General features: G+C 35.0%; 3 protein-coding genes across 7 annotated transcripts; 2 read left to right on the forward strand and 1 right to left on the reverse strand.

Moving 5' to 3' along the window:
- Positions 1–4,069: 4,069 nt before the first annotated feature.
- On the reverse strand, positions 4,070–11,467 carry LOC115957657 (fimbrin-1-like). 5 transcript variants are annotated; one of them, XM_031075953.1, is made up of 15 exons: positions 11,116–11,334; positions 10,058–10,253; positions 9,783–9,950; positions 9,292–9,530; positions 9,022–9,193; positions 8,881–8,919; positions 8,630–8,698; positions 8,381–8,497; positions 7,780–7,991; positions 7,265–7,420; positions 6,693–6,892; positions 5,894–6,051; positions 5,699–5,795; positions 5,388–5,479; positions 4,559–4,935 (listed from the first exon to the last, which is right to left on the reverse strand). In XM_031075953.1, exons 2-15 carry the CDS (start codon positions 10,139–10,141, stop codon positions 4,672–4,674), a joined length of 2,067 nt encoding a protein of 688 aa, XP_030931813.1. In that variant the 5' UTR covers positions 10,142–10,253; positions 11,116–11,334; the 3' UTR covers positions 4,559–4,671. The 5 variants fall into 5 exon arrangements, with proteins under 5 accessions (XP_030931811.1, XP_030931813.1, XP_030931812.1 ...); XM_031075952.1 differs by having other exon boundaries at positions 4,672–4,935; positions 10,058–10,180; positions 11,116–11,467; XM_031075954.1 differs by having other exon boundaries at positions 4,672–4,935; positions 10,058–10,190; positions 11,116–11,467.
- Positions 11,468–17,849: 6,382 nt separating this feature from the next.
- On the forward strand, positions 17,850–20,022 carry LOC115958578. The gene has a single exon (XM_031077008.1). It carries the CDS (start codon positions 17,915–17,917, stop codon positions 19,913–19,915), a length of 2,001 nt encoding a protein of 666 aa, XP_030932868.1. The 5' UTR covers positions 17,850–17,914; the 3' UTR covers positions 19,916–20,022.
- A 1,892-nt stretch (positions 20,023–21,914) lies between these two features.
- Positions 21,915–26,019, forward strand: LOC115958376. The gene is made up of 6 exons (XM_031076792.1): positions 21,915–22,417; positions 23,755–23,869; positions 23,973–24,144; positions 24,266–24,447; positions 25,130–25,271; positions 25,569–26,019. Exons 1-5 carry the CDS (start codon positions 21,987–21,989, stop codon positions 25,250–25,252), a joined length of 1,023 nt encoding a protein of 340 aa, XP_030932652.1. The 5' UTR covers positions 21,915–21,986; the 3' UTR covers positions 25,253–25,271; positions 25,569–26,019.
- The last annotated feature ends 316 nt before the right edge of the window (positions 26,020–26,335 follow it).

Consider the following 26,335-nt stretch of genomic DNA (forward strand, 5'->3'; position numbering starts at 1 on the left):
GGATAGTTGATGGTTTATGCTAATACTTGTCTCATCAGCCCCCTCTAGAAGTCTTCTGGGGTGGTTGTAAGGCTGCAATAATACTGTACAGAGGTCACTTCCTCATCAATGCGGCCAGGGAGTTAACTAGGGTGTATTCAATGCGGTGATAGCAGTTTTTTCCAAGATATTTTGGGATTCTTCTCTGTTTTTTGTTCCTACAATGCTTATCCATATTTCTAGAACTTCATGGATCGCACCTCTAGATGGCAGGCATCCTTTACAGACCTCGGCCTTGGCTAGCCGAGGACAAATTCATCCTCGGCACAAACTCCTAGGCCATTATGTTCAATATTGTCTTCCTTATCCACTAACATGGATTTCCTTGGCTATACTTACCCATCCTCAGACGGCCCCTTATCTTCGGCTTGGGCCTTAAGCCCAAAACCCAATTGTATGATCTGGGCCCATGACTCCACAATAGCCCCTCAAAACTCCAGTTTTTCCTCTCATCTGAGGAAAAAGGTGGGATTTTGAATTCTTAAGAGTTAATTCTGCTTTGATCCTTTGATTTACACCTGGGGGAGTGGCGTTTCACGCGCCCCATATTTGTACTGTAAATTGCTCCTTTCAGAGCTACCAATATGAGGAGTTGGTTATAATTTTGGGTCTGTCTTGACACTTATAGAAAAATGTCATGTGTGTTAATTTTCCCAAAGCATGTGGTTCGAGGACTCATGCATGGCTAAGATTCTGCTTAACACTTAGTAGGAGGTCCGAGGGACCCAACATACCCAAGGTTATTCTTAGCAGGAGGTCTGAGGGACCCGACATAACTAAGGCTCAGTATAACGCTTAGCAGGAGATCTGAGGGGATCCGACATAGCTAAGGTTCTTCTTAGCAGGAGGTCTGAGGGACCCGACATAGCTAAGGTTCTTCTTAGTAGGAGGTCTGAGGGACCTGACATAGCTAAGGCTCTATATAACGCTTAGCAGGAGATCTGAGGGGATCCGACATAGCTAAGGTTCTTCTTAGCAGGAGGTCTGAGGGACCCGACATAGCTAAGACTTTGTATAACGCTTAGCAGGAGATCTGAGGGGATCCGACATAGCTAAGGTTCTTCTTAATAGGAGGTCTGAGGGACCCAACATAGCTAAGGTTCTTCTTAGCAGGAGGTCTGAGGGACCTAACATAGCTAAGGCTCTGTACAACGCTTAGCAGGAGATTCAAGGGGATCCAACATAGTTAAGGTTCTTCTTAGTAGGAGGTCTGAGGGACCCGACATAGCTAAGGCTCTGTATAACGCTTAGTAGGAGATTTGAGGGGATCCGACATAGCTAAGGTTCTTCTTAGCAGGAGGTCTGAGGGACTCGACATAGCTAAGGCTCTTCTTAGTAAGAGGTCTGAGGGATCCAACATAGCTAAGGCTCTGTATAATACTTAGTAGGAGATTTAAGGGGATCCGACATAGCTAAGGTTCTTCTTAGCAGGAGGTTTGAGGGACCCGACATAGCTAAGGTTCTTCTTAGCAGGAGGTATGAGGGACTCGACATAGCTAAGGCTCTTTTTAGTAGGAGGTCTGAGGGACCCAACATAGCTAAGGCTCTGTATAACACTTAGCAGGAGATCTGAGGGGATCCGATATAGCTAAGGTTCTTCTTAGCAGGAGGTTTGAGGGACCCAACATAGCTAAGGATCTTCTTTTATTGAATGGGTAACAAAAAATGTTAAGCCCACAATGCAAATTTCAACTCATGCTGTGATGGTTACCAGAACTAGCCCCGCCGCGGAGCCCACTTGAATCGCTCTGTGTTGCTGCCACTTCCTCTAATGGAGGTTCAGCGAACTTGGCCACCAGATTCGCGAGGACCTGACCCTTGACAGAGGTATGAGGCATGTACTTGATGTCAAAAGCCCCTAGAATTGTGCCCCATTTAGCAATCCTCCCCGTATAATCCGTACTTTAAAGTATAGACCTGAGGATGGGGGCCTGATCCTACCTTAACTAATCGTTGCACTCACTATCACAGTAGCTTTTCCCACAGACAGCGCCAATTGTAGGGTCACGATTTTTAGTCCAGGCCCAAAATGTATGGGATACTGGCCCAGTGAACCCAGTACAATAAATTTGTAGAGAGTGGGTAGAAGAACTAGGTTTTAGTAAATGAGATAACAGTTATAATGAGTTTCCAAGACAATCAAACAGAAACGAACCAAGTTTGTACAAGAGAGTTTGTCCTTGGCACAATTTGAGGAGATCTGTTCCACTGTATATTGGATGATAATGGTTACAGGAGTTGTTGAGATTGCTATAGTGCTTTCTCTTCTCCCTTTTCCCCACGATCTCTAAGGTCTCTACCCTTATTTATACTACATATCTTCCTTCATCCCTACCCTACGCGTAGATAGTTGATGGTTTATGCTAATACTTGTCTCATCAGCCCCCTCTAGAAGTCTTCTGGGGTGGTTGTAAGGCTGTAATAATACTGTGCAGAGGTCACTTCTTCATCAATGTGGCCAGGGAGTTAGCTGGGGTGCATTCAATGCGGTGATAGCAGTTTTTCCCAAGATATTTTGGGATTCTTCTCTGTCTTTTGTTCCTGCAATGCTTATCCATATTTCCAGAATTTCATGGATCGCACCTCTAGATGGTAGGCATCCTTTACGGATCTCGGCCTTGGCTAGCCGAGGACAAATTCATCCTCGGCACAAACTCCTAGGCCATTATGTTCAATATTGTCTTTCTTATCCACTAGCATGAGTTTCCTTGACTATACTTACCCATCCTCGGATGACCCCTTATCCTCGGCTTAGGCCTTAAGCCCAAAACCCAATTGTATGATCTGGGCCCATGACCCCACAACTGTATTATTAACATTTAATAGTTCAACTAGTATCTCCTGATGTTTTCAACGGAAACATCTAGAGATTGAATCCTCCTACCTCATTATATCTACTATCGGATGTCTCTATAGTTTGTTAGCTTGTTATCGAGGGCCTTATATCTTAACTGGTAGTTTGGTACCTCCTAGTGAAACATCTAGGATTTAAATTCCCCCACTCCCAACTATTGAATCATACAAATAAAAAAATTAACTTATATAAAAATTATTTAAACAAACATAGATTTTTTTTGTTTTGTTATCTATTCAGAAAGAAGATTATGGAAATGATTGGACATTGGGTAATGCAAAAGTAAAGAGTGGAAGTTGAAATGGAATTTTTCTTACCCACTTTTTATTTTTTTATTTTTTAAGTGAACCATAGTCTTCTTTCCCAATATTCCAGTCAGTATTAAAAAAAATAAAAAACCAAAATTGGAGTTAAGGTGAATGTTACAATCAAGGGTCAAATATTTTTTATCGACTTTTTTTTATTGTTAAGTAATCAAATTAACAAATAAAATGAAATCTTCTCAAAAAAAAAAAAAAAAAAAATCATTTTGTTAAACGATAATCATTAGACTACCGTAATAATCCCCCCCCCCCCCCCCCCACCACTTCAGAAGGGGGAAAATATTACAGTAATCCTACATGACTAGGGGTTAGGCACCAATGAAGCAATGGCATTGGGCCAGGTCATTGTGAGAGCCAAGTTTGGGTTTTTTTTGTTTTTGTTTTTTTTTTTTTTCAGAACTTTGGGTAAATTGACTTCAAATCATGCTTGCTAACTCAAATTTGACTTTTTATATATCTTTGTTCATACATTTCATAAAAAAAGTCTATACTTTTCTGGGAAATACTAGTACCCACATCATATTACACAATCACAATTTCAATGCATTTCAAATGTGGGTAGGTTGATTCTTTTTTTTCTACCTTTTCAGTCCAAAAAAAAAAAAATTTTGTGGGTAGGTTGTGCATAATAGACACTACCCTTGCTCATATTGGGCTGGGACTAGCCATCACTCGAATTAAAAGCTTTGACATGTAGCCTCTTTAACATGCATTTTTTTGGTGACAACTTGCACCAAGGTGACTCCCTGTACAAGCACCCAGAGAACTACCTAAAATATATTGTTTACAAACTATTATCTTGTATCCAAATCCAACTCAAAATAAGAAACACCAAGTAAAAAATACTCTTTGCTTAGTATGAATGAACTTTTTTGAGTTATATCATTTATGACCAGTGCAATTTCCTTCAAAAGAATACAACTAAAATGGGAGAGCCTACTTGTGTAATGAAAGAATAAAGAAGACAAATAAATGTAAAGCCAACATCTGTCTCTAAGATAAGCTATGAACACATTTTTTCACAACTTTTTTCACAATATATAGGTCCACCATTAACACTATTTTTATTATTCATCTGCCACAAATTCACAACCTACCATCTCAGCAATTAAAAAAAGTTTGTGAAAATTTTGTATCACCAGAGTTGTTCTTTAACTTTTCTCTTCTTCCCCACCCCCCCCTCCCTTCTCTCAGTGGCAAGAAAAGTCTCCTTCTATCTAAAAAAAGTAACTGTTTGTACAAAATTCTTCCCTCTTTCTTTCTTTTTCCATCCCTTTTGTTTAGTTTTTGTTTACAACCACATGTTGTAGATAAGTAGTTTTTTTTTTTTTTTTTTTTTTTTTAGCATAAAGAGAAGCTGAAAATCTACCCACTTAACTGCAAACATATTCACTTTTTTTTTTCATTTCTAACTAAACTGATCTTATGGAGGTAAAAACTATAGCAATTCATGGTTCAATCTACCACAGAAGCCATGTCATTCTCAACCAGTGAGGAAGTGTCAGAGGCAGCATCATCAATACTGAAGTTTGAAACTTCACCGCAAAGGGATGAGATTTCATCCTCGCCATTAATTGATGGTGCTGGGGATGCATCGGTAATAGTGGAACTGGAAGATGCAGAAGCAGGTGATGGAGCTGACTCTGCCTCTTCAACTGCTTTTTGCAGGCTCCAGTACATAATGCTGGCTGTAAGGGTGAGAAGCATCTTTTGGTTCACCTGCCATAGTTTGAAATAGATGACAATGATCGGTCAATTCTCTGATTTCCATCTCTAAATTCATACTTCATAGAGGGATCACTCACTCACTCACTGACATGAATGACGGAGTTGCCTACAAAAGGGTAACTGCTACTATCTCTAATGAACATTCCTATTGCTTGTATTGCCATGAAGCCACCGACATGTTACTGATTAATCTGTGTGAGGGTGCGTGTGTGTTTTGTGTTTACACCTGCAGATGTTTTTGTCTGTATCTCTTCTATAATGAAAAAAAAAAAACTAAACTGCCAGTAATCTGGTTATTTCTTGACATATGGTAAATTAATCTCATAAATCATGGTAGGCTGCAAGGTAATGAAGATAAAAAGGGGAAGTGTCAACTTATAGTTATAGTCTGTGCAATGAAATGTACAACTCAAAAAGATACAGGCCCCCAGCTGCAATCTTACCTCCATGATGTCCTCAGGTAACAAGAAAATGGAACAACCAAGCTTTCGCGCAACACTGATTATATATGTAGCATTCAACCTCTTTTCATCGTCTATCATAATAACAACAAAAACAGTCAGCCCACTTCTTCCTTAGTACTTCACTCAGTTTTGGCAATGTCTAGAGTCAACTAGTAATAAAAATAAATAAAAATTGATAAAGTGAAGCACTAGATTTCATCTATTCCCCTCTGGCCTCTCCATAAGATTAAAAGATATGGTTGTAATCCTGTTATTAACCAATCCATGATATAGAGTTGCAGGAAACATACCACTTTCACCCTTTGTAACAAGGTTCCAATTGACAACCCTAGCCTCCACAGCACTAAGAAGCTGAAGGAAGAATATTCCATTTGACAAACTCTTATCCTGAAAAGAATTTCCATATTACGCAAAGTCACCAATCAATCTCCATAAAAGTATTATGTTCATGTGATAAACATATAAAGTAAAAAATTCTCCCTCACCTTAAAACTGTCTATATGAGAGGATCTGCCTGTACTTTTCACTTTGTTGTTTGCCCAATTTAGGATATCAGCATCTTTTACCTCCTTTCCTTGAGAGTGATATCTTAAGTTCTTTAAAAGTTGAAGCATATGAAACCTCATCAACTGCCACAGGAAAGCTGAAACAGATTCAAAAAAAATTGAGCATTGGGACAACAAATTTACTGCCACAAATTCAACAAAAATCAAACAACCATTTCTTTTTTCTTTTTTTATTCAGTAAGTAATAAAATGTGTCAAAAAACTGTACCACTAAAAATATTTAGAAAGCTTGTTTAAAGAACAAAGGAAAATATTTAAACTCAACAGGGAATCGTGGAATAAGTAGATTTAAATTCATATCTTATGCTATGATACATACAATACTTCTTCCTACAAAAAGTTGCTATGTCAGACACTACTCTGAATTGACACCTGCTTGTACTCTTAACCAACGTGGCTAGAACTTGAATAAAATAACTCATCTTAATATAGTAAAATAGGAGAGGAACTGTGTATGTGTAGGAGTATAATGCCTTTTAATCAAGATACTTAACATGAGGTCATTCTTTAAATATTGTTATGCTTTAAAGGTGATTTGGTAATCAAATGCAAGCTTTAAACATGAAATAAATTAATAATTTATATTCACAACGCACATCAAAACGCAAAAGCCTTGTCCCAACATCATCAACTACAATGAGAGTTCAGAAAATTTGTACTAGTTAATAAAAAGTCTGCAATTATGCTACACAAATGCAATATGTGATGGAGGAGTTACCAAGTATGAGCTTCTTATTTCCTTGTACAAAATCATTTCCACCTAAATTCACTAGCGAAAATTTCATTTGCTTCCCAATCCTTATGACTTGATTGCAATTCTCTACTTTTTTAAATGGCATCTTAATTGGAGGCTTTGATGCCTGCTTCCAGATAACTGATCCAGGAGAAACTTTGTCAAGCACTTCTAGAAGTACCCAGCTGTGTACAAGAATAATGCTCATCAAGCCATATAAGAGGAAACTATAAATGCAATGTAGTTAATCACCTGTTAAAGATTTTTTGCATTTTTGGGGAAGAAATTTGAATTAAACAGAGATAAAGACCTTGAAAGGAGCACGTGCATGCGCGGGGGGTGGGGGTGGGTAGGGGAGAAGGGTAAATATTTTCAAGAATGAATTGAGAAGACAAAAGGCACACATTTACATTTGAATAAAACATAAGGGTGCATCTCTTCTAAAAATATATTCAGAATATATTGAATAAGTATTTGGCTGCAGCTTGTATTTCTTTTCTAAATAAGATTAGAAGAATTCACACATAATAAATACTTCAAAAATAGAAAAAACTCACCCATTTCTGACATCCTCAAAAACATTATTGACATAAGTAGCAATTCCAAGACTGTTGATCCACAACCTAAAGCATCTTTCTTCTCTAGAAGTTTGTATATCTTCTGTCATCATCTCTGCATAGGAAATTTTTTTGCTGTCCGTGGAGAGGCCACTCCTGGAAACATACATTCTCAACATAATGAACCACAAAGTTGGGAGGACGAGTTACTGAAAGATCCAACATATTACACTAATAAAGAAATTTTCTTGGACTCATATTAAGAGTGTACGTAAACACACACACACACACAAATATATATATGTTGAAAAGAAGAAGAAAAAGAGAAGCAAAAGGCTAAAGAGACGGAAAAAAAGGAGAGAGAGAGAGAGAGAGAGAGAGAGAGAGAGAGGGGAGGAGGAGGAGGAAAACCATTCCACAAAGTTACCATATGACTTTAAAGGAGAGATGATTAAGAAATCCTACACGTTCTAAACACTTCAATGTAACAAGAGATGGTGAATTTCTCTTCCCACCTTTGGTGAAAAATTTGTGCCACAAATGCAAGATTTAAATTTGGCGAGCCCTCAACAATGTCATTGGGGGATAAGTATCTTTTGCACTCCATTCTCTCTGCATGATCAAGTATCAGTTTTGCCCTTTCCTGAGGATCCTTGGTATCCAGTGTGGATGGATTGCAGTGTTCTGGAGCCAGAACATTTAGCAGGTAAGCATATGCCTCTCCATTCTGCATGCATATGAGCAAAAACATAAAAGCAAATGAAGTTACAAGTCTTGTAAAACATAATCTCTTGATAAGAAAATATGAATTCATCTGTAAGAAAGAAAAAATTCTGCTGTAATTGCTTGTGAGGAAGAGCAAATCCCTACTTAAAAGAAGGGGAGAAGTTGGGGAAGAGTATGATAACGGAGCAAGATGGATATCTAGACAAGCAATAATTCCTTTAAAGTAGCTCCAAATGCCACTTAACAGGTCATTTTAAATATATATAGTAGGATAATATGATTGAAATATATATAGTAGGATAATACAATTTAAATATTCCACTTACTACTCAGCTATTCATAACACCATCATTATGGTGCAACTAGGTACACAGAAGGAGTAGCCAATACCTTCAAATCAGAAGAAAAATTTGTAACAGGTTTCTTGTAGCCTGCTTTCTGGAGATGGAAATTCATCCATTTTAATAAAACTTTGTCAGGGGGTAAACTCATAAGCTCTTCAACATCCTGTCAAATAAAGCAATGCATAATCTGAGCTTCATTCCTAAGACATAAACAATTGAAATCTAACATTGACAGACTTAGTTTTGTTGAATATTAAGAACACGATAATTAACAAGATAATTCTAAATTTCATACACTGCTTTCATCGACCAGATCCACAAGCTGAGGTGTCTTCTTAAGGTTAAGATCTGCCAACAGTTGTATCTGAAAATGAAACAATAAGTTCATGACATAGAGGAGCTGAAAGAGATGACTGAATAATCAATCTCTAAAATTCAGAAGCCCAATGTTTATATAGTCATGCTACAGACCCAACTCTGGTGTCCAGCACAGGGTTAAAGGCTATTAAACTTTGTCAGAATCAGAATCTAAGTACAGATGCTCACCTTTATAATTTGAGAAATCAACCCAAATATCAGATGAGGCTGCAAAAAAAAAAAAAAAAAAAAAAGAATAGAAAACTTCAGACTAGATGAAATGGGTCTATTAATAAACCTAAACTGGGAAGCTGCATTAGCTAAACTCACCCTTCCTTCAACCAAGTCCTGTGTACCGATGTTAACTACTGTGCAGCCAATAGCCTTAGCAGAGTTGAGGCAAAGAGTATGGTTTTCATTCCTCTCCCATAAGTTGATAACTCGTTTGGTATTGATTGCTCGTTCATCTATTGTACCAGGCACAGCAACATTGATAAGCTTACTGCATAAAGCCATAAGATAAATCAAAACCAGCACATTGTATCAGCTAAAAGTTGCATAAAAAAGTTTAGCATTATCAAGCAGACCCTGGTTAAATACCATAGAAGAACTCCATCTTTTGCAAGATCAAATAGATCATTTGTAGCTGGGTCTAACGGAAGATATTGGCTTAGAAATGGGTCATCCCCAAGATAGCTGTTTATGTGAGCGACATATAATGCTTTCTCTGACTGGCTGATTGTGTGAAGGAGAGTAGTTGTGGTGGCTTTAAGGAAAGAAGAAGAGTTTTTTGAACCATCCGATTTTGTTGTAGTTCGACTTTGCAAATTCAGATATGCCTGGTACCACCATGCAACCAATTAAACATGTTAGCTCTTATCCTTCTAAAACTTAAAGCCAATAAATTCCCAAATCATTGAAATCTATTTCAACACAACAAACGTTACTTCTAACTTCAAAACAATTACAAATAAATTACATGACCTCTACTTTCATTCCTTTTTTGATGCTAGTGCTACAAAGAATCATTTATCAACTATCAGAGGAAGGGAGAGAGGAATCAGAGAAACCAGAAGACGCAGAATGCTCACCCTCAGGAAGGCTTCAAAATCAATTTCTTCACTCAAATCAGAATTCAATTCACCCAAAATACCCCTGATCTCCTCCTCAGTGAACTCCCTAAAAGCCTTTAGCTTCGCCATCAAAGGTGGCAAATCTTCGCCTGTAACTTTACCATTCTGATTCTTTATTGATACAAACTTCAAACCCACAAAAATGAAATTAAATGTTAACATGATCAGAAATAACCATCAAAGGATATTTTCAAATCAAATTTACTAACAAATTTAAACAAAATTAAACTTACTTTAGATTTAAGGCTGCGAAGCTCAACCTGTGTGAACTGGCTATGAAGCCATTGATCGACCACAACACCCACAAAATTTGACATCTCCACCAATTGCCAAGAAAAAGACGAGAACTAACTAACCTTTACAATTCTTCCCCAAATTACATAAAATCAGTAAAAAATCCAACAAGCATCCTTGAATCAACAATTCAGTCTGGCATTAAACACAGAAGTACATAATTGAATCCACATAGACATGGATTAGTTAGAATCATAAACAGACCATGCACTAGGGTGATTTAGTTCCTACTAATCACCAGCCTGTCCGACTGTATCCAAACAGATAGCATAAAAAAGGGGTGCACACAAAAAAATTAATAAAAAATTTAAAAAACAGCCACAAGACTAAGTTAAAACAATAATAGTTAATTAGTTTTTAGATTAAATGAACAATGAATGAAATCCTGTTAAATATATCATAACTTAAAAGGGCCCAGAACTGCATATCTATAGAAATTAAAGGGAAAAAAAGGGTCAAAATCGATGAGTTTATTTTCAAGTTCTAACTATTTGGAAAACATTCAATTGCACTACTTTCAAAACCAAAAAGAACAACAAGAAGTAGAAGACCATGAATCTGGTAAATTAGACGAAGGAAACATAACATTATGGCATAATGTCCATGCGTGCGTGTTAGAGAAAGAAAGTAAAACAATAAAAACAAAACCGAGAATTCCACACCTGCAATAAGTCTTAAACGAAGAACCCAATAGCACAAGACATAATATTATGCGTGTGTCTTATTCTAGTGCCCTTTTCATGAACACTATCATGATGAAGAAATCAAAACCCAATAAAGAAAACGTTAAATCAAAGTAATCCCACTAGTCCATACCAGTTGAAAAAAAAAAACAATAATAAACCCAATGGTATAAGACAAACCAAATAAAGTTTGTGTCTTTTGTGAGACTTTTTTGTTACAATGGATTTTCATGAACAACAACAATATACCAATAGAAATGAATCAGAACCCAGTAAACAAAACGTGTAAACAAAGAAAACCCAGAAGCCATTACCTGTTAAAAAAGCCTTGGAGAAAAAAAAATGAATGAGCCTGGTCCCTCACAGAAGTCTCAAGTCTCTCACTTTTTTTCTCAATTGTGATAACACACAATGTGAACAAAAAGAGAGACACAGAAAGAAAGGGATCGAGTTTTCCTTCGTGGGAGAGCAAAGTGGGAGAGAAAGAAAACAGTTTTGGCTTTCGGACCCGCTATGGAGACCAGAGAGGACAGCCGAGAAGAGAGAGAGAGAAAGAGAGAGAGAGAGACAGAGGGAGTTTGGTACCATGGTTATTGTAGAGTTTTTGCGGTTTTTGTGGTTCACGTAGTTGCGAGTGTATGGTAAGGTAGATGGACTCGCTCATTTTGCAGTGCCAACTGCCAACACATTGAGTTTTGTGTGTACACCTGTTTGGTCACTTCTGCAATTGCCTTTTGTTGCTATGTGTAAGCATGTGACTCTGTGAGACACTGTCCTTTGGCAATTGTTTTTTTTTGCCAAAAATATAGTACTACTTGTATTTCATTTTAAATACTAAATAGTAAATGTAGTAACTAAATGCATCACTGAAACACAACAACTAACCCCCAATCCAAACCAAACACTGACTGACAATTCCATGAATCTAATAATACTTTTCAAAAAACAAAATAAATAAATAATATTCACGACATTTTACAACAAATTCTAAGTAAAAAGTTGCAATTAATTATAATTAACGGGTTAGATCAAGTTAGAATCAATAATAATTTATCACTTAAAATTTGTTGTGAAATAATGAAAATATGGTGGGCATAGCACTTCTCAATTCGTTACGATGAGTAGATAACAAAAACTGAATTTTAGTAGTATATCTATTTTAGAAGTAATATTAAACCAGTTAAAATTTATTGTTTTAACAAATTTGTGGGAAAAAAAAATTGTATCCTTAACATTACTCTCAACAAGAAACAACCCTAACGAGTAACGACTATTTTTTTTTTTTCATTTACTAAAATACTCACTTTTGATGAACATCAAATTTGATCAAGTATTTTTATGAAGACCCCAAAACAAAAAATATATGATGCAATGCCATCAAAGTTTTGTCAAGTCTACTAATTCAATATATATATTTTTTAAATGAACACATTGATTAATTGTTCATTTTTCTAGATTATATGGATTTTAATTGTGTATAGAAGGTGTACATTAAACATTTGTTGAATTAATCTAATTATATAAGTAATTGTGAAGAATGTTAATTGTGATTATTCCTCTTGAATGTATCATAGATGTAAGTAGTATGTTTTCTAAATTCATGACAACTAATAGTTTACATACTTTGTAAGTTCCAGTTAGCTCAATTAGTAAAATTTCTGATGGTTGTATAAGAAATTGGGGGTTCAATTCTCATCTATATTAAAAATTGATTGGTGTCTTTGTTTGATGGTAAAAAACTATCATTAGTAACAGACGTCATAAGTTAAAACTTTCTAAAAAAAAAGTTTACTTATCATGGTGAATTTTTAGAGGTAGGGAGATATATAACTTATCTAGAATTGATGTTTAAGTTTTATCAATTTCTATCAAAATTCCAAAAAAAAAAAAAAAAAAAAAGTCTCTATCGAAATTTTCCCATGAAAAAAAAAATTATGTTCTGTCAAATTTTCTTTCTTTTTTAATAATTATAAATAAATAAATAAATAAAGGCATGTTGATGACAAAGACTATATATTTTGTCATATATTCTCTTCTGACACTTTTGGGAACCTAAATTAACTTAACCAACCGAACCTTAATAAGGTATAAATTGGAATAAGTGAAATGTTTATGGTGGTGATTGTCACACCTGAAACAATCCCAGTTAATTTTTTTTTAATTAATTGTTGTTTGGTTCCAAGATTATGGTTTGTTTGTGGCAAGGACAATCAAGGTGGACCATGGCATTCAGTGACATATTTAATTTCGAAGCCATATCTCAGCAGCATCAGAGTGGACCCCAAAACTATATGTTTTGTTTTTTGTTTTTTTTGATAATGCCCAAACCACATGTTATAATCCCAAGGCTTTCAGATCAGAATACAGTATCCAGATCTATACCTATGATTAGATTAGAGTGACATTGTCAAAAGATGACGCAATCTCCTACTTTTTATTTTTTTGAGTGAAAAAGTTTAATCATTTCATGATTTTTCACCCAAAAACATGTACCCACAGGCCCCCCCCCCCCCCCCCCGCAACCATGGCGCAGTGCCATTCACGCCAATGTTATTCGGATCTGTTCAATACATTTTAAGATCTAAATCGGAGAAGTTTAGATTATTTTTTTAAAATTATAAACTTTTTTCGATATATAATTGCTAATTAGGTTTTTGTATTTAAGTTTTATTGACATGTTAGGCAAATTAAATTTTCATGTGATTATTTTAACACATTCATAACAATTTAGACCCTGTTTGGTAGAGTTATTAAACAACTCATTTTCAGTTTTTAAATAATATTACATACATTTTTACACACTTTTTTTATTTATATGTATTTTAAAATATTACAAACAACTTTACTCAAATTCCTTTACCAAATAGACCCTTATTTTTTTGGTTAAATAGTTTATTGATTCAATTGGGTTAAATTAACTCAATATTATGGGGCCTTCCTGGAGTTGGGGAAAATAAAGCAAAACTCTTGTACATATTTTTTCTTTTAAAATAAATAAATTATCATTCTACAATTTTGGGACCTTGTATGATTTTGTGAGCCTTTTATATTTGAACTTGGAAGGGAGGCACTTAGGGCCCATTATAAATTTTTGGGGTAGGTGGAATTGTGGCCTAGGCCTAAAGCTAGCCCTAATGATTTATTATCGCAAAGCAATCCTTGAATGGTCATGCAATTGAATTTTTTAAATTGCATTTTTATCTTTCAAATATGCTACTTGTTTAATTTTTATCCCTCAATTTAAAAATATTCAATTATGGTCCTTCTATATTTTTGAAATGTAATAATTTAGCCCCCTTATAATTACTCCATTTACATGACTAGCAAAATGCTGAGACAACATATATTTAAAGGACTAAAATCAAACTAATCTTATATTTAAAGAGGTATTACCTCCTGACTTGATCCATGTAGTAGGCCACTCATAGTCACAAATTATGGGTCTCATAGATGCATGAGGCTTACAATATGTGAGTGGTTTGCCCTATGTAGCAAACTCAAAAAAAAAAAATATAATGACCTTAATTTAAGGAACTAAAACTAAGCCAATTGAATATTTAAGGGACTAAAATCAAATTCAATCCATATTTTATTGAACCAAAAATGCAAGAAATGGACAAAATTGTTGTATTTTAAACATTGAAAGACTAAAATCGAATGTTTTAAAATTGAGGAGCCAAAATTGAACACAACCCCATATTTGAAGTACCAAGAATGGAATTTACCATTTTTAAAAATATAGATCAGTTTAGATTAAATAAATAGATGGCATAAAACTTTTTAGGGTAGGTTATATTTCAAAACCTTATATTTTAGATAAAGGTGCTTCCAACCAATTAACTTGGCGTACTCGACCCAACTAACCAATCTGATGCCTCAAGTTGGCCTTTCATGGGTTAATTAGTTGGGTTAGATTGTAAATTCCTTTTGAGACTTGGGTTAGGTCATATTTGGGTTGGAAAAATTTACAACCTATGTAACCTAACACAATCAACACTATAAATCATTTACACACGCGCATATATATATATTTAACATTTGTTAGTTTGATTTATTTGAGAATTTTGAGACTTAGTTTTAATAAAAGTGGAAAATTAGGCTCAATTGTGTAATTTGTAATCTCTTATTTAAATGGACTTAAATAGTTGTATAAAACTTAATTTTTTTAATATGCCTCACAAAATTGCCACAAACCAACATCCCAAGCTAACCCAACTCGATTCCAATAGGTTGGGTTGGGGCAGGTTAGGTTGGATTTTAGTGATATAACAGATTGAGTTGGGTTGTAGATTTCTCAACCCAATGAGGATGCGTTGAGTCCCAATACTTAACTCATGCATACCCCTACTATTAAGGTTGAATTTAACTTAAACTATGTAATTTCACAAGTTTCAAAAATCAAACTTTGACATTTAAGGCTATTACAAATTAAACTTTATACATTATTCTCTAAACCAAACCATGAACATCCCACAATTCAAACCTGAAAATCCCAAATGGTTTATAAGTCCAAGGTTTGATTTGAAATTAGCAAAATTATGAGATTTAATTTATAATATTATAAAATTTTAAGGTTTAATTTGAAAATTTGAAATCTAAATAAGATTTAGTTTGAAATCATCGAGAGTTGAGACAGAATTTACGCAACATATAAATTTTGTTTGTTAAGTGAATATTTTTTAGATATCACGCAACATGGTCGTATGCATGATGGAGAATGTTCGTTTGCAACACGACCAGAAAACCATCTAATTAATATTGATTATTATTCGAGTAATGCTCACATTTGACAACACACTCTACCAGCTAATACCAATTTAAAAGATGGATCATCAATACATGGTCAGAAATAGTATTATATTAATTTTTATTTTTTTATTGTTATATTTTATTAATTTGATGGCCAGAAATAGTATTATATTAATTATTTAACTCCACTTTTATGAAACTGCACAGATTTAGTTGTTCTCACATTCATCACTCACCGGCCAAACCGATCTCCTGCATCTGACTTCAATGTGCCTGCACGACATAACGTATATAGCTCTTAATTTTTATATGTTTATCATCATATAAAGCTAAAATAGAATTAAATTAATTTTTTATAATTTGTAGATTGGCTGCAAGTGATTATATGGATACAAAAAATCTCATGGATCCTTATTTTCTTGAGCTAAAATGTTCAAGCTTACATGATTACATGTTTTGAAAATAATATTGATTAGTGATTTAGTATGCTTATAAATACCACTAAAAATGACCAATTCAATGCTACTCATGCTGTAAAAAAAAAATAAGCGCACACACACACACACACATATATATATATATATATAATTCACACATGAAGTATTATGTTTAATTGTATAGAAGCCATTATATTGCATTATGGACAGGAAAACAAAAAACATAAAAACTTACTAATATTAGAAGGAAACCAAAAAAGAAAAAGAAAAAAGATTTAGACCATGTAAAACTGTTAACCTGAAAACCAATCTGTATATTTCTTTTTTCTTTTTCAAAAATAAAAACAAATATTAAAGTTTTGAATGTAACTCAAAACTCTAATAAAGATCAATGTGAACTCTATATATTATGAAAATGATACAAAACATCTGGTATAGCTCAGTGTATGAAAGGAAGGCAGTGATTTGGAAATTGGAATATAATAATTTGCAAACCCAAAATTTAAAAATGTTTACCATCCCACTTCTATTGATCTTTTAAGTTTGATCCTGTAATGTCTTCATATAAAAGCCTCCTAACTAGTCATGGAAAAATTAGACTTGGACCAATGAACCTGTCCAAACTCACATGAAAAAAAAAAGGTATGAGTAATAGGAATAGCAATCCGATTTAACTTAATGTGTAATTCTCTAATATAAATATTTTTAATGTTAAATCTACTACTAATATTAATTATTTTTTATAAGTTCATTACAAATTTTCTTTTTAATTATTTATATTTTTTCTTTACCTAACGTATTATATTTTATTCTTAAAACTCCATACAAATTAACATGTTAGTTAAAGAAAATAATAATAATAATGTAGGTTTTTCACTCCAAAACCAAAGCATACAAATACCCTCAAATTTAAGCATATCCAAGACGCCTGGGCTTTCCTTTTCTAAAAGACTATGATTTTTAGAGATTTTTTTGTTTTTGCAATGTAGATACAATTTTTTTTTTTTAAATAACCTTTTTCACAATTTGTGGACTGATAAATTGTAATTAGTGCAATATTACTTTGACATTAGTGATGATAAAGGTATGGTAAATTTTACTACAAAGGTCTTACAAACTTGTATGTCAACTTCTTCTCAAAAAAAAAAAAAAAAGAAAAAGAAAAAGAAAAAAAAAGACTTGTATGTCAACTTTTAAATACAGAACATAACAAAAGAAAGTTCTTTATTATTATTATTTTATTCATGTGATACTAATCACATTTATTGCCACCCAAAATTTTTTTTCTTCTAAATAAAAGTTTTTTTTTTTGTTTTTTTTTTTTAGTAAAATGGACACTAATTTTAGCATTTTATATTCTTTCTTTCTTTTCTTTTTAATTTCTTTTGGCTAACAAAAAAAATTTCATATAGAGTTTAGACCAACCAACTCTCCTTCAATATATAACAGAAGGATGAATGTAACTTTTTTTACGTAAAAAGTGGGAGAAAAACTCGTTTGAAAGAAGAATGTAATTAATCTTCTTTACGTAAAACCCGTTTGACCATCAATAAAATCTTCTTCTCTACACAACGCCGGCGCCACCATCACCACCACCACCAACTCACCAACCTTGCCTGAATGTAAAACCAAACACAATTCAAATCCTCAAAAATCCCATGATAGCTACCCAAAAACATTGCTTTCTAAACCTATGATATAACCTCAAGATATATCGAGTTTATATCTCAATTGAATAGAGTTCAAATCCTCCTTCTACCATTATTCGAAACAATGAAATCATAAATAAAAAAATAAATAAACATACGATATAACGTTACCTATGTACATTTTGAATGTCACCCTCATAAACCAACATTAAATTCACCATTTTTTTAACAAACCCAACTCTGTCTTTGAATTTTGAAGGAGTTTCAGTTTCATTTTCATGGCGGCCGACCTCGTGAAGGAAATATTGGCAAGGCCAATACAATTGGCAGACCAGGTGAGCAAGAGTGCGGAAGAGGCACAGTCTTTCAAACAAGAATGTTTAGAGTTCAAAGCCAAGACCGAGAAGCTAGCGGCGCTTTTACGCCAAGCAGCGCGTGCTAGCAGTGATCTCTATGAGCGTCCAACCCGTCGAATCATTGATGACACAGAACAAGTCCTTGAAAAAACGATTGCATTGGTTATGAAGGCTCGTGCCAATGGCTTCATGAAGAGGGTTTTCACAATTATCCCCACTGCAGCGTTTAGGAAAACGTCCATGCAGCTTGAGAATTCTATTGGGGACGTGTCTTGGCTCCTAAGAGTGTCAGCCTCGGCCGATGATCGTGACAATGGCTATCTTGGTCTTCCTCCAATAGCAGCCAATGAGCCAATTCTATGTCTTATATGGGAACAGATTGCGATTCTATATAATGGGTCTACGTCGTTAGATGATCGTTCTGATGCGGCTGCTTCTTTGGTTTCGTTGGCTCGGGACAATGATCGATATGGAAAGCTGATTATTGAGGAAGGTGGAGTGGTTGGACTTTTGAAATTGGCCAAAGAAGGAAAATTGGAGGGTCAGGAGAATGCTGCTAGGGCGATTGGGTTGTTGGGACGTGACCCGGAAAGCGTCGAACACATTGTGAATTCTGGTGTTTGCTCAGTGTTTGCAAAAATCCTCAAAGAAGGTCATATGAAGGTTCAGACTGTAGTGGCTTGGGCAATCTCGGAACTGGCTGCAAATCATCCCAAATGTCAGGACCATTTTGCGCAGAACAATGCAATTCGGATGCTTGTAAGTCATCTTGCGTTCGAGACGATTCAAGAACATAGTAAGTATGCCATTGCTAGCAAACACCAAATGTCGATTCATTCTGTTGTGATGGCGAGTAATAATCCGAATCCAAATAATCATAGAAAAGAACATGAAGATGATGATAAGCAAAGCAGTCCTCAAATTGGTCATCCAATGGGGAATAACACTCCTAGCCAGATGCAAAATTTGGTTACTAACACCATGGCCATGAGGGGCCAGAATAACCCTGGCCAGTCAAAGCCACAGGCATCACAAAACCACGGAGCACATCACACTCCTGACCACTCTAAGAGTAATGCAAAACAGCACCCCCACCATCATCATCATAATCAGCACCAGCACGTTAAGTTATCAGGTGCAAGCATTAAGGGGAGGGAAATGGAAGATCCGGCTACTAAGGCTGAGATGAAGGCAATGGCAGCAAGAGCCCTTTGGCAGCTATCAAAGGGAAATGTATCTATTTGTCGGAACATCACAGAATCCAGAGCACTTTTATGCTTTGCTGTTTTGTTAGAAAAAGGACCTGAAGATGTTCAATCCTATTCAGCTATGGCATTGATGGAAATCACAGAAGTGGCTGAGCAAAATGCTGACTTAAGACGCTCCGCTTTCAAGCCTACTTCCCCTGCTGCCAAAGCTGTAGTTGAACAATTACTTAAAATTATAGAGAATGCCAACTCGGATCTTCTTTTGCCCTGCATCAGATCAGTTGGAAACTTGGCCAGGACTTTCAGAGCAACGGAAACAAGATTTGTTGGGCCCTTGGTTAGACTGCTTGATGAAAGGGAACCTGAGGTTTCTATAGAGGCTGCCATTGCACTTAGCAAGTTTGCATGCACTGAAAATTTTCTCCATGTTTATCACTGCAGAGCCATTGTAAATGCAGGAGGAGCTAAGCACTTAATTCAGTTGGTTTACTTTGGTGAGCAAATGGTCCAAATTCCTGCTCTGATTCTGCTATGTTACCTTGCAATGCATTTGCCTGAGAATGAGATACTTGCACAAGAAGACGTGCTTATTGTGCTTGAGTGGTCATCAAAGCAGGCACATTTGATCGAAGAACCTTCGATTGAATCTCTATTACCAGATGCCAAAAGTAAGTTGGAATTATATCAGTCTAGAGGTTCAAGAGGATTCCATTAATTCAATCAAATTGTAACAATGTTGCTAAGAACAGATTCGAAGAGCTTTACTTTTGTCTTGTTTTTCTAAATATCATACAATGTATATAAAATTAGCATTATTGTGGTCATCACTGCTAAGAACCTTCATTTTCCATATTGTTTCAATTGTGACCCATCTTTTCAATCTTTTAGTCTGTCTTACTTTCCATGTTCAATTAGCTGGCATTGGCTCTTTTTGAAATTGTGTTGCCTGGGCTTTAATAGGATGGCTCTGTCATAGAAGGCAAGTTAGCTTTTATAACGTCAATTTTATGTTGCAACATACACAAGCCAACAACTTCTAAAATCTTTTCCTTAATCATGCTTATCTCTTAAATGAACTCGTTATGTATCAATTTCGATGAAATCGAATTAATTTACATCTTTTATACCCTTTTTGAGTCTTTCTTTTTCTTCTTCTTCTTAATATTGTAAATAAACAACTATAATTCCCACAACCACGACCACCACAACCGTAGCCATTGTCACACTCTCATTGAACCAGTGCTAATTTGCTACCCTTTTTGACACTTCTTGGTGCACTTCAAATGGTACTTAGTAATGCCAGCATCCGAGTCAGAATTAAACTTATATTGGGCTATGAAATTGTGGGGAAAAACTTGGCCATGATGATGCTTTAAATTTGATACCTCCTTATCATTGTCTTCTTATATAAGTTCAACTCATCATTTCATCCTATCAAAAAAAAAAAAAAAAAAAAAAAAAAAAAAAAAAAAAACTCATCATTTCATGTTCCAGATTGCTTGTAAAGTTGTAATACAACATTCTTTCCCACTTATGTTCCTCCTACCATGACAGTCTGCTTCCTAGTAATTTAGAAAATGCATAGGATGTATTAAGAAGCAAACAAATAGGGTTAACATGCGAAAAATGTGGAGTACATGAACATTCTTAAAATTTAAGAACCAAAATCGAACCGACCCATATTTAATGCAGTTGTATAAAAAAATGATGATATAATGGCAATGGTCTTTAGACAACGTGTTATTATATTTGAAAAAGGCAGTGCAATTTAAATATGTTGTCGGTTCGATTTTGGTCCCTAAATTTGAAAATTTTCTAATTTAGTTCTATGAATTTTTTTAAAAAGAACAATTTTGTCCGTCTATATATTTTCACCTGTGTCACTAATGGCACACTGAGTAGATGGCTGATGTAGCATTTTTAGTTGAAATTGGTATTGGTAAATTGTAAATTTGGCCCCTTAAATATGAAGCCAATTTGATTTTGGTCTATTAATTAAAAAAAAAAAGTTCTAATATAGTTCTTTAAATTTTTTTTAGAGGAAACAATTTAGTCTCTTTATTTACTTTTTCCGACTATGTCTTACTTGCATTACCAACGACATGCAAAGTGATGCAGCATTTTTTAAATGACTTGATTTTAAGTAGCAAAATTGTGTTTTGTGAAATGAATCCTCAATTAATTTGAACTCAATCACATAATTATGAATATTTTTTGAATTTATATATATTTTTTACACAAAGCCCTAATCACTCTCTATTCCATCATTTCTTCAAGGTCTATTCGGTTTAGACATGAATATATTACTTACAATTTATTATAAAATATTGTGTATATAGAATTTCTCAAAATCTTCACTATAAAAATACATAAACCTTAAATTATAAATTTGGATTAATGGAAAGTTTTGAATTAAATAATTTTTTTAAAAAAAAATGAAGAGCCTAGCCTAGATAGTAGTAGGGTTTTTTTTTTTTTTTAATTTTTTTTTAATGAGAAGATAGTAGTAGTATTGAAAAAGAAAAAAAAAAACTATTATTAAGGGGGAAACAACACTTGGCATCCCGTTATTAGCCATGGAAATCCGAAACTTGTCGCTGGAACCTCCAAGGACAGAATCGTCATTTGGGTCCGTCAAAAAGAGAGAGAATAAGCTCGAAGAGAGAGAAGCACAGAGACAGAGTCAGAGAGAGAGAAAATTCCCCAGAGAGAGAGAGAGAGAAGGAGACCGTTAATTTCGGTTTAAAAAAAAGAAGAGAGAGAGAGAGAGAGAGAAAGAAAAAGAAATGGTTACAGACCAAGAAATATCGGAAGCCATAGAGTCTCTTTTCAACAACAACGTCAAAGAAGAAGGCGACGAAAATGACAACTCGCTGAGCAGCCTAAACGGCGTCGTTAGGAAGCTGGAATCGAAGCTCGGTGTCGATCTCTCTCACAAGCTCGACTTCATTCGCGCTCAGATCCACTTTCTCTTCCAACCTCAGCAACAACAACAACATCACCAACAGCAATACCAACAACGACTGCCACATCAGCATCATCAACAACAACAACAACAGCATCAGCATCAGCAGCCAAAGGACCATTTTGCCCTCCACCAAAACCCTAATTACCACCCCGCTCCTCCCTCCTCCTCCGCCTTTCAGATCTTCTCCGCTCCTCCGCCGCAGAATCATGCCGAAGTCGCCGTTGCTCAGCCGCCTCCGCTGGCTGTTAGGTTTGTTTCTTCCTCCTTTTCTTTTCTTTTTTCTTTTTTTGGTTTTTGCTGTTTGGTTGCAGAGAAAATTGAGGAAAAAGAAAAAGGAAAGTTTGAGTTTTAACAGTCGATAGAGTTGTTCTAGCGCTCTGTTTGGCTTGGCTGCTGAGAAAATCGAGGGAGAGAATAGCCTTCGGTTTTGCTTTGTTTTGGTTTAATATGAGTGTTTGGTTGCTGAGAAAATGGAGGAAAAGAAAGAAAAGTGGAATTTTTTGAGAGTAGTGTTTTTTAGCGATTTGGAGTTTGGAAAGTGTACTGAACTGAACTCGTCCAGTAAAATTTATTACTGCTATTAGTATTGCCTAAGAAAAGCATTTCGTAATTATTAGCCTCTTGTTTGGCTGGCGAGAAAATTGGGGAATAGATTAAGAAATTTCTATTTTTTTTCCCTTCTTTAATGGATACAATAGGATTTGAAATTGGGGAATAGGATTCAAATCGAGATCCTTTATTTGAAGACAAAATACTTTGCCAATTGAGCTAAATGTGAAATTCATGTACCTGTGGAACTGTTTTTGAATTGAGTTTGTTTGTTTAGCTTGTAATCGATTTGGTACTTGAAGAAGTAGAGGAAAATAGAAAATTATTGTATTCCTGAGTCTCACTTCCACAAATTCCTTTTATGGTCAAGTGTTTGAGCTTGAGCTTGGTGCTGTTGATGTGGTAACCAATGTGAACTTGGTGATTAGGTTATGAGTTGGTTTTACTTATCAAAAAAAGAACAAGAAGAAGGTTATTAATTGTTTTGGTGGCTGAGCATGAGGATTCAAGGCCCCCTTTTGTAGAAAACAGCCGCAGATGTGAAGAAATTTGACTTTGGGAAAGCCATAGCTAAAACATGAATGGTGGCAACTCAACAATTTGTCGTACATGGCCAAAAGACTATAACTTGGTTGTGGGTGTCATTTGTTATTGAAACATTTTCTTAGCTTTGGAAAGCTGTCCAAAATGCTTTGCTTGCCACATAGTATAGTTGTGCTCAAAACTAACCCAACCCCATCAGACCTAGTTTCTGTGCCTCTTGTAGTCAAATCCGGGAGTCTCCATTTAAGGTCATTGACTCATTGTCCTCACTGGTGCCCAAATTGTCATCTGACATTCTCACTACTCAAGACTCTAAAACACGTGACAATATCCCCTGAACAAGTTATTGGTCATGATGCCAAATCCAGAAACTTTGTTTACTTTGTAATCTCCATATCAAAATCATATTACTATCATGCCTATTTTGTTCAAGTAATCCATAGTTCTTTTTTTGGAGTTATAATCAAATATTATCTCCTGTCATTTTATTGCAGTGCTTCACCCAAAACTACTAAGAGAAAAGGTGGGCCAGGGGGCCTAAACAAACTTTGTGGCGTTTCGCCTGAACTTCAAACTATTGTTGGCCAGCCAGCATTGCCAAGGACCGAGGTTCAGACTCTTAGATCACACCACTTTATTTGTTGTTGGCTGTCAATTTGTTTATTTTCCCTAAGAGGTTCTTGAATTTCCATATCCTTACTGTTGTATTCAGATTGTCAAGCAATTGTGGGCTTACATAAGGAAACACAATCTCCAAGATCCAAGTAACAAAAGAAAAATAATCTGCAATGATGAGCTGCGTTTGGTATTTGAGACGGACTGTACTGACATGTTCAAAATGAACAAGTTGCTAGCTAAACATATCATTCCACTTGAACCTAGTAGTATGTATCAAAAATGTATCTCTGGTCTAATAGCAGCTTTGTGTGCGTGTGTGTGTGTGCGTGCGTGCACTTGTGTAAATTTAGTTTTTAGATTAAGGAGTTCATGATTTGATGCTTTCAGAACAGTCAGGTTCTAAGAAGGCAAAAGTAGATGTGGAGTCTGCAATGAGAAGTAGTGATCCCGGTCCTTCTGTAATAATATCTGAAGCTCTTGCAAACTTCTTTGGTGTTGGTGAAAGGGAGATGCTCCAATCAGAGGTTTTAAGACGGATCTGGGAATACATAAAACTCTGTAATCTGGAGGTAGATGACCACTATCCATGCAGATCAGTTTTTCAGTTTATTTCAACAAAATTAACTTTAATCTGATTATAGCTTAGGCATAGACTTTGAGAAAATTGACATTGTTGTCTTATGAAGTTTCCATTTTTCAAGAGTTCCTTAGATTATCTGTTCATCCTTCTAGTGTTGCATCCATTTAGGCCCATGCTTATGGTATTCTTGTTAGGTATGTTTCTAGATAGTCATCTTAATGGTAGATTTATAAAAAGTTTAGGATGCTTCTAAACTTAGTTAAAGCATGTTGGTGGAACATCTAACAGGAGGGCTTTTATTATATTCGTCACTTGAAAAATTGACTAGGAAAATTCTAAATGAGGCTGCAGTAGCCATAATAGGCTGAAAGTTCTTAAGGGAGTTTGAATTTCCCAAATTGTGTAATGGGATTCCTAATTACAAAATTGTTGCTAATTACTTTTAATTTTAGCCATATCTTTGTTATTTAAGTGGTAAGTTACACTTGCATCCAGTTGGTTTTGAACTCACAACCTCACCCTATTCCTATGGGTGAGGGAAATGCCATTTTATTAGAGCTTATTGGAAAAATTTGTGCCACACATGAGTGCTTAATAAAATTATTCTGCAAATGTTTGGACATCAAATTGATCTGATCTGTTTATTTATTTCTGGCTTTAATATTTTCTAGGATCCCGTAACTCCAATGGAAATACTATGTGATGCAAAGCTTCAAGAGCTCTTTGGTTGTGAAAGCATTTCTGCTTTGGGGATACCGGAAGTTTTGGAAAACCATCATATAATCAGGAAATAATGGTGCTGATCATTAACTGGTTAGTAAATGTTAAAAATGTAGTATTTTATTTTCACCTAAAATGTAATGGTTGCTCGTTTTTCTTTTCCTTTTTAAAAGATAAGTTTCAAGTTCTTATTTATTCATTTAAGAGATAAAAGCTTCAAGCTCAGCATTATGCTATTTTCTTAATTGTACTGACCTATATCTCTGTTTGATGACCATATTCATGCTTAATTTTTCCATTTGCAGCAATCAACCCTCTCAGGAGATTCCAGTTTTTCTTTTGTTATTTTCTGCATGCAGAAGTTAATGTGATGTTAATTATTGCTTGCAGATGTAAATGAATGGTGCTGAAGCCAATATGTTATGCAATGCCTCGCCTCAGAAAGCTAATAGCGTTTTTGTATATTGATCACTTAGATGTGATGATTCTCTATCAGAAGTGTGCAAGTTATGAACACAATGAAGATGCTGTGCAAGTTTTATTTTGCAATTGGCCCCATTGTCCTAGGTTTGCAATTTGTCTGACTTGTTATCTTAGGTTAGCATAACCCTTGGGAGTTTCTAACACCTGTAAAGTTCAGACAGTAGGAAAATCAAGATCATTTGTAAAAGTTGTGTTACTCGTTTTTATTTTTTCTTTTCCCCCCACTAATTAGATGGTGTATGTTTAGATTTGTATTAACTGTGTCTAGTTTATTGTGCATGTAAATAACTTTTAGGAAACTGCTCATTTCCTGGCTAAGAATTAATATGAAAGTTTGTTCATGTGTTACCTGTTGAAATCTATGTATTTAAGGTGAGTGTCACAAGAATTTGGAAAAGGTGAGTGTCACTAGATATTTGTACTTATTTTTATTTTTCCTGTTGTTTCATGTGGGTACTGATTTTAATATATTTACAGGGATTATTGCCTCTATATTTTCCTTAGATTTTCCCCCAACAAATATTATTCTTTTTATTCAATATTTTGACTAAATTGGGTAGGAGCGGATGAATTATCAGAAGGCATATATGTGAAGTGGTAAAATCATGTTTTGAAAAAACGTTTTCAGCATGTGTACGTAAAGACTATATGTGTGATAATCATTACTCTTTTAC

This window comes from Quercus lobata, chromosome 8 (assembly GCF_001633185.2).
Source record: "Quercus lobata isolate SW786 chromosome 8, ValleyOak3.0 Primary Assembly, whole genome shotgun sequence".
Taxonomy (NCBI): Eukaryota; Viridiplantae; Streptophyta; class Magnoliopsida; order Fagales; family Fagaceae; genus Quercus; species Quercus lobata.